Source organism: Octodon degus, unplaced genomic scaffold (genome assembly GCF_000260255.1).
Source record: "Octodon degus isolate 3935 unplaced genomic scaffold, OctDeg1.0 scaffold00011, whole genome shotgun sequence".
NCBI classification, from domain to species: Eukaryota; Metazoa; Chordata; class Mammalia; order Rodentia; family Octodontidae; genus Octodon; species Octodon degus.
In genome coordinates this window covers 13908712-13917717 of record NW_004524587.1, presented here as the reverse complement: position 1 = coordinate 13917717, position 9006 = coordinate 13908712, and the positions used below count along the sequence as shown (strand labels likewise).

At 48.1% G+C, this 9006-nt stretch overlaps 1 protein-coding gene across 3 annotated transcripts in view; it reads left to right on the top strand.

Annotated features, from left to right (window-relative positions):
- Positions 1-679: 679 nt before the first annotated feature.
- Pla2g15 (phospholipase A2 group XV) overlaps positions 680-9006 on the top strand; it is a 19202-nt gene continuing 10875 nt past the window's right edge. Inside the window, exons 1-2 of one of the 3 annotated variants that reach the window (XM_023709412.1) lie at positions 680-948; positions 5254-5410. In XM_023709412.1, the coding sequence (XP_023565180.1) occupies positions 822-948; positions 5254-5410 (284 nt within the window). In that variant the 5' untranslated portion in view covers positions 680-821. Of the gene's footprint in view, positions 949-1356; positions 1448-3399; positions 3494-5253; positions 5411-9006 lie in introns of those variants that run through there. The other 2 variants (XM_023709413.1, XM_023709414.1) reach the window with 2 other exon arrangements.

The window sequence follows — 9006 nt, the reverse complement described above, 5'->3', positions numbered from 1 at the left end:
GGGCCCTGAGTTCAGTAATAAACGGCTTTCCAAGTTCCAACCTGGCTGATCTAGTTCCTATTCTGAGTGACCCATAACAAGTGAGCTCAAGGCCAGCCTCAGCTACATAGGGAGAAGGGAGATCCTGTCTCAAAAAGACAAAAAAAACCAAACATAAAATCTAACTGGCCATTTAAAAAAAAAAAAAAAAGTTCTGTTTTGCAGTGTCAAGTACAGGCTGACTTGTATCCCTAACTTCAAGGCAGTGTGTGTAGATCGACAGCCATGTGTGGCTGTAGGTAGGCGCCCGAGGGGTGACAGATTTAGTGGGTTCCAAGAAGGTCCTGGTCAAGTGTTGCTCAAGGCCCAAAGATTACCTCTTCTCTTCATTTTGCTTTTTGCTTTGACAAATGTTACTCAGCCACCGCTAACTCAGGCCCCCGATTGTCCCCTCTGCTAAGATCCTCCTGGCCAGGGAGGCGCCAGGAATCCGAGCTAGAGGTGCGCAGAGCGGACCTCGGGTACCAGGAGCCTTAGTTGGGTCCTGAGCGGCCGAGCGCCGACGTCGGCCGATCGATACGCTCGGCGAGCAACGCGACTGGGGCACCAGGCCCGCGGGGTGGGCGAGGGCGGGGGGGATGAGCTCAGATGGGAGAGACGTGCTGGGGCCGAGACCCTATTGGCAGGCCGCGTGCGGGAGGCGGGTCTTTACCGGCCGGGCGGCTGCTAGCGTCTGCGGGGCGCTGGCGATGGGGTTAAAAGCACGTCGCAGTCACCCTGGCTTGGGTGCTGGCTGGGAGCGGTGAGCCTGAGCGTCGTGCCTGCTGCCGCGATCGAACGCCATGGACAGGATCCTCTGCCCCTGCCGCGTGGCCGTGCTCCCGAGGGGCCACTTGTTTCTTCTGCTGCTACTAATGCTGCTCGCAGACCCGGCGCTCCCTGCACAGCGTCACCCCCCAGTGGTGCTCGGTGAGACGCGCGTCTCGTAGCTCGTAGTGGGTCGGTCGACGGGACTGGGAGCAGGGTAGGGCGGTCTTCTCATTTGCTTCTGTGTTAAGCACGGAACGTAGGAATGTCTTGATGTCCGTCCGGGTTTGTCACCCGGGTATGTCCCTCCACTGCCCTCCCCCCCATGCTGAACGCGGGTGTGGCCAGCCTCCTAGCACCTGACCCTTGTAAAAGATGGGTGTGGAAGGATTACTGGATGGTTGTGAACTTCACCTTGTTTTTTTTTAGGGGGGGTTGTTTTGTTTTGTTTTTTGTTTTGAGACAGGGTCTCACATGTGTGTAAGTCAGGCTGGCCTTGAACTCACTATGTGTTCAAACTGGCCTTGAACTCCCTGCCATCCTCCTGCCTCAGCCACCAGAGTGCTGGGATTACAAGTGTGCCCCATTCTGCTCAGCCTCCACTCCACCTTTTTACATCAAGCTATGCCTTATGCCTTGTCATATCCCCATTTTTTAGCTGGTAAGACTGAGGCCATTGAACCCTACTCTCTGGAGGATTGATGAGGGTGGGCAGGGTGGTCTCTTGAGTTGTTCTTCACACCGACTTGGGGACTAACTAGGGAGGCTGTCATCCTCTGCACTTCCTGCCCAATGTGTTCTTCCATGTTTTAGAGGGCATTATTGGAAGTACCAGCCTCTGGGGGAAAGAATTGGTAGTTCCCCAGAGCTGGCCACCAACCTTCCATCCATCTCATCCTCAACTTAGGTGGGTGACATTGGGCCTGAGGGAGAAAACCTACTGAAAAAAAGGATGGCTAAAGACAAGGGAAAGTGTTGGGACAGCAAACATCAGCAGGTGTCAAGGAGTGTGCATACTTTTTCACCCCTACCAACCCTAATTAGACCAAGTTATGTTGGAGTGAGGTAATCTCCTCTGCCCAATCCTCCGTGGTTCCAGACCTGCCAACTGCGCAGGAGCCACTGGGCTTCCTTGTGCTGGTGGGCCAGGGTGAGACCTGTCTGGGGAGTCTTAGGTGCCTCCTTCACCCCATACCTTCCAACAGAGCTGCTGTGTTGGTAGTCAGCCACTCCCAAGAGCAGCTGCATAAGGAGTCTGCTGCAAGGGTCCTCCCCATATTCTTTCTGTTGGGAGTATTTAAGTGGGGATGATGCAGACCACAAAGGGTAGGGTTGCCAGAGTGGTCCTGGGAGGCCCTAGTAGGAGTTCTGGATGAAGAAATCAATGACCAAGAGGGATTCTAGGCCCAGGTTGACCTTGGATATGTGCAGATTTTGCCTTGCCTCTGCAGGCTTCTAGGTTAAAACTTAACAGTTGTCCTGGGAGGTGAAGTATGTACTGGGAAGCAGAATCCACTGAGCCAGTCTGGGTGAGTGAGTATGAAGGGGCTTCCTTAATCTGAAACTAAGGGCAGACAGGGAACTACGCATTAGGTGAGAGGTAAATGGTTTCGCCAGGCGGGAGTGGAGTGCTGTGAGGGGTGAATTGTGCCGAGCTTGTGACTTGTTGGGTCATCTGGACTTTACCCTGGAAGGGTCACAAGAAGCAATGTGTGGGCCTGAGGAGTTCTGAGTAGGAGAGGAGTGATACTGGGAAAGACTTCACACAGCCTTTTTGCCAGGATTGGTGCTAACTGAATTAATCAGTTCCACCAGTCCATGGCTACCCTAGGTTGCAGCAGCGGAGCCTGAACGACTGGAATCCTTACCTGCCCATCTCATCTTCTCTGAGAGTAAGGTTGTTTAGTGTGAATTCAGAAACCCCCATGGTGGGCAGTGAACAAACTACTCCTAGGCACAGAACATTTCTCTCTCTCTCACTCTCTTTCTTTCTCTCTCTTTTTCTTTTGGTACTGGGAATTGAATGCAAGACCTTGTGCTACGCAAGCAGGCACTGTGCCACTGAGCTACATCCCTGGCCAAGGTTTCTCATTTTGAGGATCAAAATCCTTATAGGGGCTGGGCCTGGTGGTACATACCTGGAATCTAGCATTCTGGAGGCAGGAGAGTCATTGTGCATTTGAGGCCAACCTATGCTACACAGTGAGTTCGAGGCTGGCCTGAACTTTTTTTTGTGGTCCTGGAGATTTACCTCATACTTGTGAGGCAGGCACTTATGCTGCTGAGCTATCTCCCTAGCCCCAGCCTGAGAGACTCTGTCTGAAAGAACAAAAATTCTTTAGGGGTAGGTACTGAATTGGTGAAAGAGGCAAAAGCCACAGGTAGCCCTGAGCAGGGCAAAGGGATTGTAGGCAGGCCATTTCTGCTTCTCCCAGCCTCAGTCTCATTTCAGGGTTAAATAAGTTAGAAGACCCAGATCAGTCTTTGTCCTACCTCTAGATACAGAGGACCCCAGATAGGGCCACTGTTATTTTTAGGGGCCCTGACCAGGTCAAGGGTATCTGGTAAAGCAGGTCTTGTGACTTCCCATTACATATGTTTCCTCTTTGATAGAGACAGTGAGCCGCCCAATGCATAGGCATGTGACCCAGAAACTATCATGCTGGGCACTGCAGCCTCTGTCCTCACATCATGAAAGGAGTTGAGGGTAAGTACTACTCTTGCTTCCTGTGCCGCCCTAAACACTGGTGGTGCTCAGTACATGCCCTGGTAGGTGTTTGCCAAGTGTTCATGGATCTTGCGGGGGTGGGGAGGTTTTGAGACAAGAGTCTCCCTAAGTAGGCGAGGCCAGTTTTTTGTTGTTTGTTTTGGCGGAACTGGGGATTGAACTCAGGCCCTTGGACTTGCTGAGGAAGCTCTTATTCCACTGAGCCATCTCCCTGGCCTCTCAAGGCTAGCTTTGAACTCACACAATCTTCCTACCTCAGCCTTACAAGTTCTGGGATTATGGGTGTGCACCACCACGCCTGACTACAATCATAGATCACGAATGGGTCTGTGTGTGAGTTTCAAGGGCCTGGTTTGTGGGGTAGGTAAGCCTAAAAGATTAATGGGAGTAACTAGACAATGAAGGGTTTTGAAGGCTAGATAATGAAGTAGCGGGGTTGGTGTGTGCATCATAGGGCCCAGAGCTTTGTAGACAGCCGCAGTGAAGTCCTTTCGGTCTGGTCCCACCCACCCCTATAGGGCTTGTGACTTGTTGGGTCATAGTCGCTATATCAAATGCCTTCTAGAGCCTTACTGAGCTGCGGTGGTCAGCAAGTCCTGGGGACCTTGGTAGCTGGCAGGTAGCAATTTAATCTTCTTATCTCCTCATTTGTGGCAATCCTTCTCTTCAGGGTCTCTCCCACCCACAAGTCTGTACAAGAATACTTTCTCTGGATTCAGTGCCCCCTTGTTCAGTGGCCCAACACTTGGTCCTGTTCCCACTTCCTTTCTCAGGGTGAATAAGGTCTTGTCTTTATTTATTGTTGTTTGGAATGGCTGTGGGTACAAAGCCTTTGGGTCAATCCTCTTAAGGTATATAGCTAATGTCAGGTTTGTAGTTCTGGACAAACAGGGGCTCTGAAAAACCTGGAGGTGTCTCCCCCTCCTAGTCAGAGCTCTCCTCTGGGTCTGTTAAGCAAAGAAACCATATGTGTTTGTGAAGCTGATTCAGGCTGAGATCTCATTTGACAGATAAAGTAACTGAAGCCTCCGGAGGGGAAGTGGCTTCATCCGGAACCCCTTCCAATAATCTCTCTCTCTTTCAAATGTATTTAGTACAGGGTCTGCAGGGTCTCACTACACAGATTGGATTTGTAGTGATCCTCCTGTTATCAGCTTCCCAAGTGGTGGGATTACAGGCGTGCACCACCACGCCCAGTCTTCCTTCCAGTAATCTCAATGGCCCAGGACAGTGTTTCGGTGCAGATTTAGCTGTAGTGGGCTGTTTATTTGTTTTTGAAACAGTGTCTCCACTCTGCTGTTGAGGCTGGCCTTGAGCTCACTACATGGCCCAGGCTGGCCTCATTTGTGGCAATCCTTCTGCCCTAGTCTTCCGGAGTGCTAGTATTACAGGTGTATGCCCCCAGCCCAGCAGTTTTTTTCTCTGGATCTGGAAATAGTGTTAGGGACCTTTGCTGAAATACTAGGTTCTCCCAAGCCCCCTGCAGAATGTTGCCCCCAGGCTTCCTTCTCATTAATTATTCTGCACCCTACAGCATTAGCTTTTCTGCTTGAAGATGGTGCCCTGACCTGTGTCAGGGTCCCTACCCTCTAATTTTTCTGCCCTTGGCACCATGTTTTAATTTTCAGGGTGGAGCTGCAAGGTCTCCCAGGGTATCCTTGGCTGGGAATCATCTGAGGATTCTGGGGGCTCTAGCCTGCCAGGGCCAGCACTGACACTTGTCCTTTGTTCCCCTGCAGTGCCAGGTGATTTGGGCAACCAGCTGGAAGCAAAACTGGACAAGCCGACGGTTATGCACTACCTTTGCTTCAAAAAGACTGATAGCTACTTCACACTGTGGCTGAACCTTGAACTTCTGCTGCCGGTCATCATTGACTGCTGGGTTGACAATATCAGGTGGGGGCCAGGGCACCCAGGCGGTACCGCTCCCCCGTGGGGCCCCGGGGGCTTCTAGAGTCTGTTCCCTTTTCATCCCTATTTCACGAGGTCAGTGACCCCGCGCCCTCCCTGCTGTCTGGTCTGGTCTGGTTGGCAGCCTGTCTGCACTCCCAGCGAAACTTTCTTCCTCTTCCTGCTGCTTCTGGCCCTGCGCTCTGGCCCAGCCCTTGGCCCTCAGGTCCCATACTTCAGTGCCTTGGCCCCTACCCAAGGTTTCCATCCACCGTTCTCCAGTTAGTTGTTCTTTCTGGGATGTGTCGTGTCTCTGTCTTTGTGCACTATTCTTCCCACATGGAATCTGCTTGTATGTCTTTGTATTTATTGATTTTTTGTTTGTTTGTTTGTTTGTTTGTTTGTTTTTTGTCTTTTTGAAATTGGGGGGAAAAAAAAAGAAATAGGGTCTCACTAAGTAGTTCAGGCTGGCTGTGAGCTCACTTTGTAGCCCAGGCTAGTTCTCCTGCCTCAGCCTCTTGAGTGCTAGGATTACAGGTATGAGCCACCACACCCAGCTGTTTTGGCTTTTTTGAGACAGGGTCTCACTGTGTAGTCCAGGCTGCCCCTGAACTCACTGTATATTCCAGGATGGCCTTGAATTCACAGGATCCTCCTGGCTCAGCCTCCTGAATGCTGGGGTTATGGAAGTACATTGCCATGCCTAGCTTATTTCTACATATTTTGGTTGATAAATTCCCACACATTTTCCCTTTCAAAACCTGACCCTACCTGGTTAAAAAACAAAACTCTTGATCCTAGTCCTCTTTGTTTTCCTTCTCCCAGGCTACATGAATTGTTTCTCTCTCTCTCTCTCTCTCTCTCTCTCTCTCTCTCTCTCTCTCTCTCTCTCGGGTTTCAAGCTCACCTTGAACTCACTGTGCAACCTTGAATTTGCAGAGATCCGCTTGCCTCAGCCTCCCAACTTCTGGGATAATGGGTGTACACCACCATGCACTGCTATATGCATGTTTTTGTCAACCTTCGTAAGATGCCAAACTATGTTTATATGAATGGTTGTATCATTAGATATAGGCACTGTGTCTTTTATAGTCATGCCCTGCACAGTAATGTTTTAGTCAACAGTGAACTGCATGTATGATTGTGGTTCATTAAAATGACTAGAACATGTGTGGTGGGAGGCTGAGGCAGAAGGATCACAAGTTTGAGCCTACAGCCAGATAGCTCAGCAGGACTAAAGCTGCCTGCTTAGGCAGAGAGCATGCCAGATTTCAATCCCCCAGCATGCTGTGCTGACCCCGCCTCTGGGGCACTCTGGAACAGCAGTTGAGACTGGAAGTGGTGGTGCGCCTGTAATCCCAGCACTTGGGAGGCTGAAGATAGGAAGATCACTACGCGTCTAATCTGTAGTGAGACCCTGGAGCCCCTGTACTACATACATTGAAAGCAGCAGCAACAACAAAAAAAAAAAACCAAGTTTAAACCCAACCTGGGAAAGTTAGGAATTTAGGGCTTGTCTCAAAATAAAAGTTTGAAAATACAAAGGGCTGGTATGATATCGCACAGGGTGAAGGCCCTGAGTTCAAGCCCTATGATCCCAAAAGAAAAGTGAAAAACATTATTTTGGAGCTGAGAAACTGTTGTTGACAGTGTCCTAACCATCTGACCTAGTAGTGAAATTCTTTTGTATGATGCTAGAGCAAATAGCAAGCATACTTGATTAGCTAATGAGATAAATGATACTTTCAGTGACCCCATTACTGGCATATGTATTTACTATACTGTACTTCTCGGTGTTACTTGGTAACAGTGTAAGAAAAGGGTTATGGTGAAACAGCACCAGTTTCCTGATTCTTGTGTTTCTGTGCCTCATTTCAAGAGGCCACTTCAGGTGACTGACTTGTACTATCTGCTTTTGGTACACTGTGATATTCATTCAACAGTGAGTTCACCGGGCTGGGAAGATAGCTCAGTAGAGGGCCTGAGTTCAACCCCTGGTTCTGCCAAAAAAAAAAAAAAGAAAAGAAAAAGAAACAAAAAATAAATCGGGGGCCAGGGAGATGGCTCAGAGGAATGAGGAATAAGCGCTTCCCTGGCAAGCGCAAGGGCCTAAGTTCAATCCCCAGTTCCGCAAAAAAAAAAAAAAAAAAATCAAAAAACAGTGAGTTCACCAACTGATACATTCACAGAAGAGCTTAGGAGACTGGGGAGTTAGACAGAGCTGTAGCTTAATGGTGAAGTGCTACCCTGGCATGCCCGCAGCCCAGAGTTTGATCCCTGGGCGCTTCAAAATAACTGTAACTAAGGACATTAGGAGTATCAGAGAATTTACCAATTGCCTCCAGCCATTCAGCAAAGTGGTGCAATCAGAATTGAGACCTAGCATTGTATAATTGTCCATTGCATGCTGAGTTCCCTAAAAGCACAGTTTGTTTTACCTGTTTCATCTTTGTATCAAAAGCACAGGGAACATGATTGATATGGAATAGGTATATGTTTGAGCGGACTGGAGCTTTGTGAGTTAGAAGTTGTTTCTTTTTGTAAAATTTTTTTTATATTGGGTCAGGGATATAGCTCAGTGACAGAGTGTCTGCCTGGCAGGCAAGCACAAGGTCCTGCGTTCAATTTCCAGTAGTTGCGGGGAAAATATATTCGCATTCATTGTAAGGAATTTGTACCTGTACATGCTAAAGCTCAATTCTTTTTTCCCCCTCATTCCCCTACCTCCCTTCAACTCCTCCTCCTCCCCCCATTACAAAACCTTTGTTTCTATTTTTCCTTTTCCCATATTTTTCCTTTTGCCTTCCTTTGCCATCCCCCCTCTAATTCTGCTTCTCATTTGAACATTTTCTTCCTGTTTCACAATATCTATGATACATTTCGGTCCTCATTTATACTTTTGGATTCTCATACCAGAGAAATAATATGGTATTTATAGATATACGTTCAATTTTTCACTCCAGTGTGGTCTCCAGATGCATCTATTTAGCTAGAAATGTCTCAAGCTTATCCTTCTTTGGCTGAGTAGTATTCATTGTATTAAAAAAAAAAAAAAAAAGTCCACGTCTTCTTTTTCTTTATCAGTTGATGGGCATTTGGGCTGTTCACAAGATGTAGTTATTACAATCTGCCACTATAAACATGGGTATGCATATATTGCTGTGGTAGGATGCTTTTGATTCTTTAAAGAACATACCAAGAAAGGGAATAGCTGGGTCTAATGGAGCGTCTGGTTTTAGTTCATTGAGGACAGTAGTTGCACCAGTCTACACTCCCACCAACAGTGGAGAAGGGTTCTTTTTCCCCCACAGCCCTTCCAGCATATGTTATTCTTGGTTGATTTCTTTATGATAGCCATTCTTTGTGGAGGGAGATGAAATCTCAGGATTGTTTTAATTTGTATCTCTAATGATCAGAGATATTTAACATTTTTTCATATATTTATTTGCTGTTTGTACTTCATTTGAGAAGTGTCCATTCATTTCATATGCCTTTTTTTTTTTTGTCTTTTTTATGTATTTAATATAAGGTCTGCAGGGTCTCACTACACAGATCTGACTCACAGTGATCCTCCTGTTTTCAGCCTTCGAAGAGCTGAGGAT